General features: G+C 50.0%; 1 protein-coding gene across 2 annotated transcripts in view; it reads left to right on the top strand.

Moving 5' to 3' along the window:
• The first annotated feature begins 4135 nt into the window (after positions 1 to 4135).
• The window catches only part of IRS1 (insulin receptor substrate 1), a 49527-nt gene continuing 36986 nt past the window's right edge, over positions 4136 to 16676 (top strand). The window contains exons 1-2 of one of the 2 annotated variants that reach the window (XR_005702468.2): positions 4136 to 7807; positions 10695 to 10823. Coding sequence is in view for 1 of the 2 variants with exons in the window: in XM_040074625.2 (XP_039930559.1) it covers positions 4248 to 7784 (3537 nt within the window). In the remaining variant the exon portion in view is untranslated. The remainder of the gene's footprint in view (positions 7808 to 10694; positions 10824 to 16676) is intronic. The other variant, XM_040074625.2, reaches the window with a different exon arrangement.

Raw genomic sequence — 16676 nt, 5'->3', positions numbered from 1 at the left:
AGAGAGACCAGTCTTCACTGTAATTTAGAGCAGCACTACCTTTCAGTTACTTCTGGATCCTTGCAGTTGCCCTCCTGCGATGCCATTTCACCAACAGAGCCTTACCAAAGCACAAGTTTTGATTATCTCCCAGTCCTCACTGATCTGCTCTGCTAGGTTCAGGAGAGACACTGTGAGAACTAATTGTCTCAAGCACTTTATGCCTCAAGAGATTACCCTGTGATAAATTAAACTTTCAGCCACTTACTAGGGCAGATAAAAGTTAGGAACTTTGATCCTTATCTGTTGTATTATACTCCTTTCCCTTCTCTCTATCAAATAATCATGTTGTCTCCAAGAGAATGGATATGGATATGGATATGGATATGGATATGGATATGGGTATGGATATGGATATATGCATAATTATATGTATGTATACATATATTCTGAGGTGTGTGATCAGAATAGGGGGATGGCCAAAGGATACTGCAGAAGTTAAATTTAGAGTTTGGACATGGGTGCTAGAAAAGCAACCTCAATTTTGTTCTTCTGTGTTTATTGAACTGAATTTCTTGTATAGAGAGACAGTGGTGTAGTGTGATAGCTACAGGTATTTATGCAGGGTATTAAATGTCTTGGTTTGAACTCCTTTGCAATTAGTTACAAAGTCTGAATTCTCAGTCACTCATGGTCAAGGCAGGGGGAGTGTTTAAATAGAAACAGTAAGGGTATATTCTTCTCTTTGGTCTGCTGGTGTGCATGCTTATGTACCTCACAGAGAAGCACAGTACTTCAGAGTTTTGGAACTCAAAGAGCTAGGAAACAATTCCAAGATGTGGTCTGGCATGGTGCAAACTAACTTTAAAAAATAGTTTTCAGAATATGCTGGAAGGATGTTATTGCCTGTTATTTCTGCTGGGCAAAGGACATGAATCTATATATAAAGTTTGAAAACACTTCTGGGACGTTTACTGAATCCCCTTGATAGCCAGATAACCAGATTTTATTTTATCTGCAAAACCAGCTATTATTGAAGAGAATGTTCCCAGGATGAATGGAGCACATTTAAATATACTGTCTGCCCACAAGCTGTGGCTAGGACATGGTATGGACTGAAGGAAACTGTTAAGGGAAGTTGACTGGACATTAGGAGAAGGTTCTTCACTGACAGGGTGGTCAGTCACAGGAACATGCTCTCCTGGGAAGTGGTCAGGACACCAAGTCTGTCGGAGTTCAAGGAGAGTTTGGACAATGCTCTTCCTCATATGGTTTTGGTTTGGGTCGGCCTTTGAGGAGCAGGGACTTGGCCTTGATCATCCGTATGAGTATCTTCCAACTCAAGAAATTCTATGATTATAGGACTGTCTCCTGCTTTTACTCTCAAATCCATGTTCCCTGCTGCAACACAATACAAGTCAGATGGTGGTTTTTCTCCGTCAAGAGATCATTCCACTTACATGTGCACATCAGTGGAACAGTATGCCAAGAGAAAGAATGAGGCAGAGCAAATAAAAGTTATTGTTTAATATTAATAACTTACCTACTATGTGCAAATAGTTTAATTTAAGAAGTAGCACATATATACTGTGCACAAACATGCATTCCCATGCTCGTGTAGCGACAGGGAAAGGAGGTTTATGAGCTATGCTCCTGCCACAGGACTTTTTAGCCATGGATGTATGGGGATGGTGCCCTCTTCTCACAAAACATACCTAGTAATTAATGACAGTGATGATAGCTGATCTTAATATGCCTTGGGGCTGCAATTCTATCCCACAGCTCCATGGTGTGGGCTGTGGGGGCAATTTCCTGTCCTACCTGTTGGAAGATAGAAATACACTTGGTTTGTACAGATTTATTTTCAATACAAATATCTGTGATTATCATGATGAGCTACAGTATGGAGGAAAGAACGAGGTGATGATGTGTTATTGCTACAGGATGGATTGTTTTGGGGTTTTTTCCCCCTCACTCCTAACCAGCCGGACTCAACTCTTGCATTAGAAATTGTCATCTTGTGTTTGCCAAACACCCTTAAACAATTCTGTGCTTTATGGTATTTTCTACAGGATAATATGCAAGGGTGGTTTGTGTTGTTGCCTGTTTTCGTTTCTGGGTTCTCCACGTTTCAACTGTTTCAGTGGAATTTTTTACTTTTCGTCCAAATAACTGCTCCTCTCAAATAATTGTACACCCATGATCTTTACAGCAGGAAACTTTGTAGCGCGGATGCATTAGAAAAACCTCCAACTTATCTATCCCGTGTTTGGACCTACACAAATCCAAACGAGAGTATAATTTGGTACTAAATTTTAACCCGAAGAGTAGATGTGAGCACTGCTGTTGCGCTTTCACCTCTGACCGGCTGCACTCGGTCCGCTCGGGCAGGGCAGTGCCAGCTGAGGGCCATCAGAGCCCCGCTGCCCTCGCAGGGTCACCCCTGGTACCTGGTCCCAGGGAACACCCCACCCCCGGCCGCCCACCCGGCCCCGGCGCCGCGGCCCGCCGGCCGCCCGGGGCGGGCGCTGTCCCGCAGAGGGCAGCATTGAGCAGCGGACGCGGCCGCGGCGCTCCCGCACTTGTTCCCGGGGCCCAGGGCAGAGTTGCGGGCGCCGCACGTCCGGCCCCGAGCGCCGCACGCTCGGTTTAATCCAGCGCAGAGCGGCGCGGACACAAGGGACCCGCTGCACAGCCGCTGGCGGGAGCGCTGCTGCGGCCCGGCCTCGCCCGCCACGGAGGCAGCGCCGTGCCGAGCCGCCCCTCCCGCCTGGCCCCCGCAGGGGACCGGCCGCGCCGGGGCAGCGTCCGAGCCCGAGGAGCGGAACGAGCCCCGGCGGAGCGGGAGCGGCCGCAGCGCTCCCCTCTTCCCCCCACGAAGCCGGCGGCAAGGGCTGCGGATAGGTGCGAGCAGCTCCCCGCGCGGCCGGGCCTAGGAGCCGCCACACTGCAGAGGCTGCCGGCGGCGGGTATAAATAACACGGCGCTGAATGGCGTCTACGCCTCTTTACTACGCGCCGCGCCCCAGCCCGGCCGGGCGCCGCCGCCGCCGTGACGGACGGGCCGCGGCACCAATGGGGGCGCGGCGGCGGCGGCCCCGCGGCCGCGCTGAATGAGGGCAGGGCGGAGGGCGGAGCGGCGGCGCTGGCCGGGAGCCCGGCGGCGGCTCCGGGGATGGTCCACGCACTGGCGCCGTCACGTGTTGTTCTCCTTGGAGTGAGCCTGAGCCGCGGCGGCGGGCGGAGGGGGCTGGACCGGCGAGCGCGGCCCCCGCCGCCTGTTTTGGTGCGGGGCGCCGGGAAACTCCGAGGAGAAGCCGGCGGAGAAGGAGCCGCCGCGGCGGTGCCCGCTCCCCCGGCGGGCTGGGGCACGGGAGGGGGCCGCGCCGCCGGCCGCTGAGGCGCTGCCGCCTGGAATGAAGAGGAGGAGGAAGAGAGGATGTTCCTTCGGCGCTCGGGCTTGCCTCCCCTCCCGCCGCTGCCGGGCTGCGCCGCGTGTGGAAATGGCACTTTCTCTGCCTAACGAGATGGGACTGAATGGGGTCGCCAGCCTCCTCCGCACGCACGAGCGGGAGCAGCAGCCTCGGCGCTGATATTTGGGGAAGGGGGTTGTATCGTGGGCGGCATTTTTTTTTTTTTTTAATTTTCTCTTTTTTGGGGGGGAGGGCGAGAGAGGGGGAAAGCAGCGTGTATTTTTGGGTGCAGACCCCGGACTTTGCAAAACAATCTCCGCCCCCGAGAGGATATTTAATCTGCAACAGAGATCGCTGCTCGCGGAGGCAAACTTGAGCCGGGGAAGGGGTGCAGGGAGCGGAGGAAAGGGACCCCCGCCCCGCTCCCGGCCCCGCCGGAGCCCGACCCCTGCAAGGGAAGATGCGTTTTTCATTCCTGGCTGCTCATTTTGGGACGAGACTTTCGTCTGGATTGATCGGGACTGGACTTTTTAAGGACGAGCTTACCCGTCTAAGCGCGATTTGGGCATAAACAGCAACACAAACTCTGATTTGGTGCTGGAAGCTGCCTCTGCCACTGAACAGCTGCTCTCACCCTGCTTCAGTCCCTCCCCCGTCCCGTCCTCAGAAGAGGATCCTGAGCAATTTTGCCCCCGCTTTTTTTTTTTTTTCTTTTTTTTTCTTTTTTTTTTTTAATTTTTTTTTTTAATTGTTCTTGCATGAATTTTATTTTAGGTGGTTGCCTTTTCTGGTTGGCTTGGCTGTTTTGGGGTCTTGCAGACTGCGAGCTGCAGTAACAGCTCTACCACCTCTCATCATGGCCAGCCCCACGGATAATAACGAGGGCTTCTTCTCAGATGTCAGAAAGGTGGGTTACCTGCGCAAACCCAAGAGCATGCATAAACGATTTTTCGTGCTGAGGGCAGCCAGTGAGTCTGGACCCGCCCGGCTGGAGTATTACGAGAATGAGAAGAAATGGAGACACAAGTCAGGGGCCCCCAAGCGCTCCATCCCACTAGAAAGCTGCTTCAACATCAACAAACGGGCTGACTCCAAGAACAAGCACCTGGTGGCCCTCTACACCAAGGACGAGCACTTTGCCATTGCAGCTGACAGCGAACCTGAGCAGGAGAGCTGGTACCAAGCGCTGCTGCAGTTGCACAACAGGGCCAAGGGCCACCACCACCTCCACCACCATCACCACCACCACCACAGCGATGTCACTTTTGGAGGCAGCAGCACAGGACTGGGGGAAGCAGGTGAGGACAGCTATGGTGAGGTAGCCCCTGGTCCAGCTTTTAAGGAAGTTTGGCAAGTAATTCTGAAGCCTAAGGGCCTAGGCCAGACAAAGAACCTGATTGGCATCTACCGCCTGTGCCTGACTAACAAGACCATCAGCTTTGTAAAGCTGAATTCAGATGCGGCTGCTGTGGTGCTGCAGCTGCTCAATATCCGCCGCTGTGGTCACTCTGAGAACTTCTTCTTCATTGAGGTGGGACGCTCAGCTGTCACCGGGCCTGGTGAGTTCTGGATGCAGGTGGATGACTCAGTGGTGGCACAGAACATGCATGAAACTATCCTGGAGGCCATGCGAGCCATGAGTGAGGAATTCCGGCCCCGCAGCAAGAGCCAGTCCTCCTCAAACTGTTCCAACCCGATCTCTGTGCCCCTTCGCAGGCACCACGTCAACAACCCTCCACCGAGCCAAGTGGGGCTCAGTCGGCGGTCCAGGACTGAGAGCGTCACGGCCACTTCTCCTGCCGGTGGTGGAGGTACAGGTGGCAAACCCAGCTCTTTCCGGGTTCGAGCATCGAGTGATGGGGAAGGCACAATGTCAAGACCTGCCTCTGTGGATGGTAGCCCAGTTAGTCCCAGTGCTAACCGGACTCATTCACACAGACACCGTGGCAACTCCAGGCTCCATCCTCCACTCAACCACAGCCGCTCCATCCCGATGCCTTCCTCGCGCTGCTCTCCTTCAGCCACCAGTCCAGTCAGTCTGTCATCCAGCAGCACTAGTGGCCACGGCTCCACATCAGACTGCCTGTTTCCACGAAGGTCTAGTGCTTCAGTTTCTGGCTCCCCTAGTGATGGTGGATTTATTTCTTCTGATGAGTATGGTTCAAGCCCATGTGACTTTCGCAGCTCTTTTCGCAGTGTAACGCCTGATTCATTGGGGCACACACCCCCTGCCCGGGGTGATGAAGACCTCAACTACATCTGCATGGGAGGGAAGGCCACCTCTTCTTGCTGCAGCCTGGCAGCACCCAATGGCCATTTCATCCCACGCACCTGCCACCCTCAGCAGCAGCAGCCCCGCTATCCTGGTACACCCTGCTGTCCTCGAGGTGGTAGTGAGGAGGTTGCGGACTTGGAGAAGGCATTCAGAAAGAGGACTCACTCTGCAGGCACTTCGCCCACCATCTCCCACCAGAAGACACCCTCACAGTCTTCGGTAGCCTCCATCGAGGAGTACACGGAGATGCTGCCTTCTTACTCCTGTGGCAGCAGCAGGCTGCCCTCCTACCGCCACTCAGCCTTCGTGCCCACTCACTCCTATCCAGAGGAGTGCCTGGAGATGCACCACATGGACAGCGGCCGTCATCGGACCAACTCTGCCCCGCACACGGATGATGGCTACATGCCCATGTCACCTGGCGTAGCCCCTGTGCCCAGTGGTGGGGGGCCCCCCAAGGGTGGTGACTATATGCCCATGAGTCCTAAGAGTGTGTCGGCCCCACAGCAGATCATCAACCCTGGCAGGGGTGGCCGCCACCCTCCAGCCACAGTGGACTCTAATGGCTACATGATGATGTCTCCCAGTGGCAGCTACTCCCCCGACAGCAGCTCCGCGGGCTACGGCAAGATCTGGACAAACGGTGCCGGCCACCACCCAAAACTCTCAGTGGAGAGCAACGAAGGGAAGCTCCCCTGCGGCGGCAGCGACTATATCAACATGTCCCCGGCCAGCGGCTCCACCACCAGCACTCCGCCCGACTGCTACTTCGGGGCCGCGGGGCAGCCGGGGGTCGAGGAGGCGGCCGCCGTAGCGCACCACAAACCCATCTACTCCTACTTCTCGCTGCCACGCTCCTTCAAACACGTGCACCGGCGGGGCGGCGGCAGGCCGGGTGGGACAGCCGAGGAGGGCAGCCCTCAGCCCCGCATCGCGCTCGGCTCCAGCCGCCTCCTTTACGCGGCCGAGGACTCGTCCTCCTCCACCAGCAGCGACAGCCTGGGCGGCGGCGGCGGTCCCGAGGGCGGCCCCCCTCCTCAAGCGCAGCCCCCACGCAAGGTGGACACGGCCGTGCAGACCAAGGGCCGCCTGGCGCGCCCCACGCGGCTGTCGCTGGGCGGCCCCAAGGCCAGCACCCTGCCGCGGGCCCGGGAGCAGCCCCCGGTGCTGCTGCCCCCCGAGCCCAAGAGCCCCGGCGAGTACGTGAACATCGAGTTCATCGCCGGCGAGAAGCCTCCCTTCCCCTCGGCCGCCCTGAGCGCGGCCCCGCCGCCCCCGGGCAGCGAGGCCGCCGAGGAGTACATGAACATGGAGCCGGGCCCGCCGCGGGCCCCCTGCCCGCCCGGCTTCGCCGCCGCGCGGGCCGCCCGCTTCGGCCGGGACTACGTGGCGATGCAGCGGGGGGGCGCCGCGGTCGGCGGGGGCTCCTGCTCGGACTACGCGGACGGCCCGTCCCCCGGCTCGCCCGCCCGCCTGCTCGGCTACGCCGAGGTGCGGGGGGGCCGCGCCGGCCCCGAAAAGCCCCCGCCGGCCGCCGCCACCGCCGCGTCCCCGGAGCTGCCGCGGCCGCCGGCCGAGCTGTCGGCGGCGCCGCCGCGCTCCTCCTCCCTGCTGGGGGGCCTGGGCGCGGGCAGCGCCTTCACCCGAGTCAGCCTCAGCCCCGGCCGCAACCAGAGCGCCAAGGTGATCCGCGCCGACCCGCAGGGCGGCCGGCGGCGGCACAGCTCCGAGACCTTCTCCTCCACGCCGAGCGCGGCCCGCGGAGCGGCGGGCGGGCTCGGGGCACCCCTCCCGTACAGCGGCGCGGGCGGCGCCGAGGAGGTGAAGCGGCACAGCTCGGCCTCCTTCGAGAACGTGTGGCTGCGGCCCGGCGCGGGGGAGGCGGCCGCCCGCCGGGAGCCGGGGGCCGCGCCCGCCCTGGAGAACGGGCTCAACTACATCGACCTGGACTTGGTGAGGGACTGCGGCCACCGCCGCCACCACCACCCGCACGCCCCCGCCGAGGCGAAGCAGCCGCTGCCGCCGAAGCCCCCGGGCCAGCAGCGCGGGAGCGGCCACTGCGGCGAGGATCTGAGCGCGTACGCCAGCATCAGCTTCCAGAAGCGGGAGGAGATGTAGGAGCCGGGCGCCCGCCGGGGAAGGTGAGCCGGGACGGGGCGCGGCTCCGCTCGGGGAGGGGCTGGGGCGCGGGTCGCGGGTCGCGGCTGCTCGTGGCGCTGCCTTCCCGCGGGCTGGGGGCGGGCGGCACGGCTCCCTGGGGCAGGCAGACACCGATCGGGTTGGCTTCGTTGAGCCTTTTGGCCTCACTGCAGCATGTTTTAGTGGCAGAAGCGTCCCAGGAGCGCAGCATCCCTGCGGGTGTCCCCACCGTGGCACCTGCGCGGGCTGGGGAGTGCATTAGCTTTGGATGCTCCTGTTTGACCGGGGGTACAATACTGTGCTTACCGTGTTGCCACGTTTTTTTACTTTTCAGAATCAGTGCTTCAAAAGTGTGTGGGAGAGGGTGTGAAAGCGAGCCATTTCTAGAATTGGGCTGGAAACAGGAAACGCCCGGTGTAATCCTGGTTTGGTCAGTAATCTTCACTGTGAGGCTTGTGGCCTCATGGGGCTGACCAGTGTTAATTCAGCTTTGTTGGAAGGAGCTTTGAATTTGAAAACAGACTTCAAAGCTTTTAGAGGATTGTATCTATCACTTGTGTTTCAGTCGATACCGTGTGGCTGTCCCTCACCTGCTACAGTGTTACAGCACAAGAAATGAGCCACTCTGAGCATTGACTAATGTGTTCTGTTTCTTCCTGAAGCTTTTAATTTTTAATACGGGAAGAACTTCTTCCAGGCTGTTGCATGTTGATTACAGACATGTAAGATGAGTAGGAGCCTTGTTGGAAGCAGTGTGATGTTTCTGTTGAGTGGGAACTTCATGCAGCACAGAACAATGTGTCTTGTTAAGAGCTCACAAAGTACAGCACACCTGTGTAAGTCCTTTCATGAAAGGTGAAACCCGTTTTGTTTTGGTGCAGACAAGTACTGGCAGATAGTTGTCTAGTAAATTTTGTTACTCGATTTTAACAGTTTCCTACATATCTGAGCAGCAGCAATCCCAGCAGTTTAAGCACTTACTATGAATGTATGCAATGACATTAGGGGGTGTATCTCATACCACTGTTTACATCATCCTAGTATTTGTGTCACTCTTGGCTGTACTGAAGGGAACACTGAGGGCTGGTGTTGGTGTGATGCCTGAGATCTTATGTTTTTCATTTTTAGATGTTTTTCATCCTTATAACCTGAACCAAAGCAAAAGAGTTTCTTCACATTTGCTGCTTGGCACTTGCTGCTATTGCCCATTAGAACAAAGCAATATTGAGTCTTAATCTTACATGACCTATGAATACCAGGTTAATTTGAAAGTTCAAGGTAGGACTTAATATCAGTGCAAATATTACCAGTCTGGTTCAAGTACTAAATGGTAGGAAATGGTAATTTTTTGGGTGACTGGACTGTGCTGTCACCATACATTATTTGTGACTAAATGTACACAAATTTACACAGCCACACCTTTTCTCAGTTCTGGCATGTGCTTGTAGGAGCCCTGTTTTTGCAGATGGATCTTGTTACTGTGGGAATCCATATGTGCTTAGGACAGCGTTGGGGCTGTGAATTCTTCAGGAGGGGATTTTTGCCAGAGGATGCCACATGTTCTGCAGTTAAGTCACTTTGCCCACCTGTGCAGTGCTGAGACTGGGGAGTAAGTGTGAGAGAAGATCCTTGGTCAGTGTGTGGGTAAATAAAGAATATGTGAAGGGTATGAGGAGGCAGGTCTGGCAGGGAGCAGTATCATAACTGCTTGCACAGTTTGTTTCCAATGCACTGCTTTCCTTCTGCTGTGGACAACTGGTTTAATGGAACTGTGTGTCACCTTTAACATAAAAGCTGTGGCAATGCTCTCCATGGTGGTGTTAGGTAGACACTCGCTGTGATTATGCTGTTCAGTGAAAGATGAGGATGTGGAAGACCTGATAGAAGAACTGAAAAATACTATGCAGATGTTTTTAGGGGCAGCATGGTGTAAAATAGAGTATAATAGAGTAATTGTTATTTGAAGTTTGTTCTTATTTCCCAAAATTAGTATTGGATTGAGGAGGCACAGCTTCTTCTGGGAGGCAAGGGAAGAATCAGGTTGTAATTATATGGGGAGTTTGAGCCATGGCTGTTCCTTCTCCCTTCCCACTATGGAGCTTTGTCGGTTGCTTGTAGCCCTCTCAGGCATTAACCCTTGGGACTCTTATTTCCCAGGCAAGATTTCTTGCCATCAAATGAAACTTCCCTTGCAAAATGCAGCCCAACTAGCTCATCTTTTGGGTGTGCTCAGGAAAGAAACCCAACAATGTTTCTTTCATATTAAACCATTTTTACAGCTATTTTTTGACATGTGCTTGTAACTTTTTTGCTTTGGAGGTAAAATTTAGGTTTGGCAGGAGACTTGTTCCATGTAAGGTTGTACCTTATGCCATTCCTAAGAAAACCTGCCTGGAGCTGAGTGATTTATAGGACTGCTTGCACAGGCCTGAAAAAGTTGTTGAGCACCATCAGCCGAACCGTTCACCTGAAAACTCCACATGCAGTAAGGGTGCTCCAGCTCCCCAAAGCTTTGCCTGCCCTTCCCAGCAAGCAGCAGAGCAGCTGTGCCTCCTTGGCCAGCTTCCCCTGGGCTCCTTCTGGCAGCTCAGGCTGTTCAGGCTGCAGCTGAGAGTGGGGAGGTTGCAGTTGTGGCTTCTCCTGTTGGTGTCTGAGCAAGGGGAAGATGAAGGAAAAGCTGCTTGGTGTGTTTGCAGGTACAGCGGAGAGGAGAAAACATCTGGAGGTGGGAAGGGAAAGGTGAAGCTGCAGGTATCAGAACAAGGGCTGGGGAAGCCTGCACAAGTACTCTTTCTTCACTCTCCCTCTCTTTCATGGGTTATTTTTTACATTTTTAATCTCAGAAGTGGCAAAGGGACTGCACATGCTTCTTTTTTATTTTCTCCATAGAACAATCTTCCACCCCATCCCAAAGGCCAAAACTGTCTGGACAATGCTTGTTTTATCCATTCTGGAATTTTCTGTTGATGCCATCTACAGGACAATGACCCCAGATGTTGGCTGTCCATCTCCTAATGGGTAAAATAATTGTTGCTGCTTTGATGCAAACTAGCTAACTCCTGTCCTTTTCCCTACTCCCCTGTCCTTCTCTGCCAGCTGCCTCCAAGTTGTTTAGGCATTAGATTCTGAAGTATTTTTAATCTCTTTCAAGTGTAATTGTTTCTCCTAGCATTAAAGATACTGGCTGAAATAATCATGTTGTTTCCCAAATTTAACTGAAAACCATTTCTCTCTCACCCACGGCATTCCTCTGCACTCTCCAATCCCATTGCCTTCCCTGTCATATACTTTTGGCTGTTTCCAAACAGCTGGCCCTGCCCTAGCTCTCTTCTTTTTTCCTGTTAGAAGTGGTGTCGTTTCAGTGCAGTTCTGTATGCTCTCCTGCCCGAGCTTCTACCTCTGCTTTAGAGAACTGGGTACTGTGTGTGTGTCTAGCCTAGATGGTCACTCTTTGGTGCTTGGATCCTCTGATGAGTGGCCTTGTATGCTGTACCTGGAAGGCTGCATGGCTGCAGTTGCCAAGTTGTGCTGGGAAACACCAGCCCATGACATGGACAAACTGAGGGGAGAGAGCAGTGTAGCCCTGAGGTGTTTTCCTCCTGCTTAGAGTTTTGCATGCACAGATGTGGTGGGCTAGACACCCAGTGCCCACCAGAGCACTCTGTCCCTCTCCTCCTCAGCGAGACAGGGGAGAAAAGAAATATAACAAAAGGATCATGAGTCGAGATAAGGGCAGGGAGAGATCACTCATCACTTACTGTCATGGGCAAAACAGACTCAACTTGGGCAAATTAGTTTATTTATTACCAATCAAATCAGAGTGGGATAGTAAGAAATAAAACCTAAATCCTAAAATGCTTTCCCCCAGCCTTCCCTTCTTCCTGGGCTTAGCTTTGCTCCCCATTTCTCTACCTCTTCCCCACAGCAGCACAGGGGTATGAAAATGGGGGTTTTGGCCAGTTCACTGCATGTTGTCTCTGCTGCTACTTCCTCTGCAGAGTAGTTTCCAATTTCCCCAGCAGTCTCAGATATCCTCACTCCTCTCTCTGGCTGCAGTTGTGCAGGTTTTTTCCTGTTCCTAAATACATAATCCCAGAGGTGCTGCCACTGGCAGTGGCACTGCTTGGCCTTGGCCAGCAGCAGGTCCATCCTGGAGCTGACTGACAATGGCTCTGTCACACATGGGGGAAGCTTCCAGCAGCTTCTTGTAGGAACCACCCCTGTAGCCCCCCAGCATCAAAACCCCGTGCACAAACCCAAGACAACAGGTGAGCAGATTTTGTGGTTGTGCTGTGGATCCTGCTTTGGGGTTGCTGTGAGAAGGTTCCTCGAATGGGCAGGGGTTTTGAAGATGAGCTGCTGATAGTTTGTGTTCTGAGTATATGGTGAAAAATATTCGAAAAAGGAAACCATTAGATGTTGTCTCTGGAGAAACAGGAAATGCTGTAGCAGGATAGTAGAATGAATCCAGGTATCTTGCTTTGATCTCCAAAGCCTCAAAGCTTCATTTCCATTTTGTTGATGACTCTGAGAACTCCTAAATGTAAGTGCTAATAACACTTAGAATAGAATATGTGTAGTGTAAGCAAGTGGTAACTTGGCTCACTCTAGCTTTGATGCTGACTGTTTCACCCACTGCATGGGTGGTTTGGGGCTTTTTGGTGATGTAAAAAAATGGAAAACACTACAGTGGGAATTCAGCACAAGGACATCTATAGGGCTGTTAGACCTTTTGCCTGTATCCAGTTAAAGCAAAGCACTTCTAAGGGTAGAACTAAACCTTTGTGTGATTCTCATGAAAATACACGATAGTAAACAGAAAATTACTCATGTCATTCTTGTGCTATATGCCTGGGCTTTATTTTTGTTGGGACACTGCTTGCTTTTTTAAATTTATTTCTTTCATAGTTTTCAATAGTTATGTTCTTTTTCTCAAGTTAAAAACTTAATGTGGAACAACAGAAACACAGCAATTCATAAAATCATAGGATATCCTGAGTTGGGAGAGACCCACAAGGGTGCCAAAACAAGACTTGTACAGTTAAATTAAGTTTCTAGGGGCGTGTTGTTTCCCGAATTGAAGAACAGAAGTTTCTGTAGTTTTGGGTCAGCACCAAGGTAAATACCAGCATGTTATGAAAGTTTTTCATGCTTTGTGGGTATTATTGTAGACAAAACAGTGCATTTTTTACTGTATGCACACACCAGTTTTTCCTCATACCTAATTATTTGCCAAAATTGAGCCTGTGTCTCCACATACTTGCATATTTGCACTTCTCCTGTTTAACAAGACCACAAACTTATAATTAATGGGTTTAGGTGTTTCTCTTTTGTTTTCCTGGCTTAAAAATGGAAACAGAATGATTTATAAACAAATTCGTATGATTATGAGGTACTACCTGGACATCTTTAGCACATGTTTTTCCCATTTAGTTAATGTTTAAACTGGTTTTTGAAAGTGGTTTAAATTTGAAAATGAAACAGGACATTGCAGGGTGAGGATGATGCTGATTTTTAATAGCAGCTGTAGGGAGATCATAAATTTCCTTAGATAGCACTTGTAAATAGAGAATTACAGCTCTTAAATAAAATGCAGCAAGCAGCTGTGGAATGGGAATATTATTTGACCAGGATCTTCAGCATGTTGCCTTGTTTCAGGAATATTTTATGACAGCTAAAATTTTATACCCATTAGGACTGTACAATTTTCAAGACTTCCTAAACACATGAATGCAAGTAATGACAGTGAGTGTACTTGAATATTCTTTTGAGAAAGTAACTGTATAATAGCTGGTTTGTGAAGAAAGTGGAGTTTTTTTTCCAGTTTATTGAAGCTCTGAAAGTGATTCTCTACTGTCCTGATCATTACGTGAATAAAGTCCTACAAGCTTTAAAAAGAATTTTGGTGTCCAGTGATATGGAAGAGAAGGAGATATTATTTTCCAAAACTAGTTTGATTTTAGGTTTAACCTCTGTGCCAGGTTTCAGTGAAAACTAATTATTGCATGTGATTGACAGAGTTAGGAAATACCCTTAGGAGATGAGAAGAAAAAGGAGGGGAGACTGTTCATGAGACCTGTGCTGTGACATGAGATAATGGGGAACTTGAGGTAAAGCACCTGTAGAATCTGCTATGGGAAAGAGATGGAAATGAGAGAAATTACTTGGAGGACACTGAAACTATAGTAGGATGATGACAGAGAGAATTGCAAGGTGTTTGTGGTCTGAGGGGAACTGGGATGGTGATATTGGAAAGTTTGGGGATCAGTACAGAGAAACGTGGAGAGCCTGGATATACACAAAGAATGTTCTAGAGCTGCTCATTTTGCATGGTACTGCAGTTTTCTGAAGGTGTTTTTCCTTCTGTATTTTGTTTTAGTCTTTATTACAGGGATGGACACTCTGCTTGGGAAGCACATGTATTCCTTATTTGTTACTGGATTTTTTATTTTTTTCCGTATTTGATATTCTTCTGATCTTAGGAGGATGATTTGCTTAGTAAGGCAAGCAGAATTTACCTCCAGCTCCTCTTTCCTGAATTCTTTGTCTTGTAGTATCCCTGTCACAACCACAGCAGTAAACCACAGATAAAAACCTGAATTAAGTACAAGATAAAGAAGAATGAGTGAATTTTAACATTAAAACCCCTTGATTTTATAAAATGCACACAATAGAAGGAGGACTATATTCACATAGGCTTTTTTAACTGCAGCATTTTCTTCTTTACACTCTACTACTTGGACAGTTATAAATTTGATTTGGGTTCATTAGTTTAATAATTTGTCTTATGGATTAGTAAGTATAGATTCTTTTACTTTTTTATTTAAAATAAATAATTCCTTTAATATATTGTGAAGGAAAACTCCAAATGACAAAGCTATTGTGGCTTGTTACAGCAGATGTGGTTTTCATTTTGTGGTAAGAGCTGCAACACAAAAATATATTAACACTGACAAACATGTTTGAATTCCCAACTTGTCAGAATGGTAAAAGCTGTCTTTTGGTCATCTGTAACACGATCTGATGTGTTAGAGTACTTGGTCATAAAAGTGAATAGCATTATTCTATTTTTACATAATTCTGGGGCTTTAATAAATGGTGATTATTATTTTGACTACATGAAACAGAGATAGTAAAAGAGAGACATTGGTAACTTAAAAAAAAAAGTCTTCACAAGTTTAACAGCTTTACACTCTGCTTACAGAAATGATGTGAAATTTAACAAAAGCCAAGGTGTGAACAGATAAAGGAGATTTAAATAAGCCTGGCACTCTTAACTAACTAAAGGATGTCTTGATATATGTCTCTCTGATCATGTTTGACATATCTAGGTCATGTTCTCTGAAGACTATTATTAGATATTTAACCTTGGGTAATTGTGAAGTGTATTCAGAGTAATTTTTGATCAGGTAGATGAGACAGTGGAAGTTTGTGTGTTCAAGTGCTTGTAGTAATTTGGGAGTCTAGTCAGAAGATCTGGTGTCAGCCACGTGAGCTAGAAGGTGAAATGTACTGTTCCATGGTATATCACAGGAAGATTTACCTGGGTACATTTTGTCAACTGTTGTGAAATTCTGGTTTGGAAGTTGGAAATGTGGAAGAAATGACCTGTTAAATTTTCAAATGAGATATGCTTCAGGAGGATGTTGTGCACTTGCTAGTAGAGCTGGTGGAGTGTACTTGCACGTTTGAACTCTCTGATGATGTGTGCTATATAGTGGAGGAATGTAGAGTCTGGGAACATCTACAGCTGTAACTGTGTTTCTTCTTCTGCTTCAGCCCATCCCCTCCAGCCTCTGCAGGCTGGACATTTTTAACCACTAGGGCACCTAAGGACTGCTCATGCTTTCTTTAAAATACAGAATCTGTGTGAATAGAAAAAATGGGAATTAACTATTGCCTTGGTTCCTGCTGAGTTTCATTGGTCTGGCTTTCAGTGTGGTGCACAAATATTTGTTAAGACATAACTATAGGGTAAGAACTCCATAAGCTGGATTTGCAGTCATAAAATACTTAACTAGTTTGTGCATGAGAGCTTTCCTTCAGTGGCACAGTTTGCACAGTTCCCTGAAGGAATAAAGAGCTTGAAGCTGGAGTAGAAGGGGCTAAGCCATTCTGATTATATGGGTTCCTTCTGCCCTCACTTCACTGAGCTGTGGAATTCAAACCAAACCAAAACAAACCCTCCCGTCATCCTCCTCACAAGATACTGCATGTCTGTACATCACCAGTAACTTTCATGTAAACTTCATTGGGAGAGTAAAGGAACCTCAGGAAGTGCACATGGGAGGTAGAACATTGAGTTGGTTTCTCCTCTTACAGCACCTCTCACCTGGGGTCTTCTGTTCATCAGTTTGTAAGTGACTGCAGAGGAATGGAAGGGAGCTGGGGAGCTTGGAACACCATGGCTGGAGCTGTGACTTGTTTCAGGTCTGTCCTGAGCTTCCTGTGCCCTGTGCTGGGTGAGAGATGCAGACACCCCAAGTGACAGCTGATGTGTGTCAGAATCTTTTAGATGAAAACACTGGATGGTAATTAATCTTCAGCCAGCTGGCCTTCATTTTGAAGAGAAGATTGCTGTGTTAGAAAAGAGATTTTTAACCCTTTGAGAGCAGGAAATGAGTGGCAGGGGAGATGTTTTGGCTTCAGAGACAACCTTGGAGCTCAGAAGCCTCTTCTGTATGTGCTGCAGGGGAGTGCTGGTGTCCATGTACTCGATGCTTTGCTGAAATACCTTGAAAATTGCCAGAGCAAGGAGACAAGGGTCTTCCAGTAATCCCCAGTTTGGTTTGATGGTTCCTGTGTGAGTGATTGACAAGGTGTTTGGGAGTCACTGTCAGCTGTGATGCTAGAGCCTTCACAAAGGTACTA

This window comes from Hirundo rustica, chromosome 10, assembly GCF_015227805.2.
Source record: "Hirundo rustica isolate bHirRus1 chromosome 10, bHirRus1.pri.v3, whole genome shotgun sequence".
In the NCBI taxonomy this organism is placed as follows: domain Eukaryota; kingdom Metazoa; phylum Chordata; class Aves; order Passeriformes; family Hirundinidae; genus Hirundo; species Hirundo rustica.
This window is presented reverse-complemented; position numbering and strand designations above follow the sequence as displayed.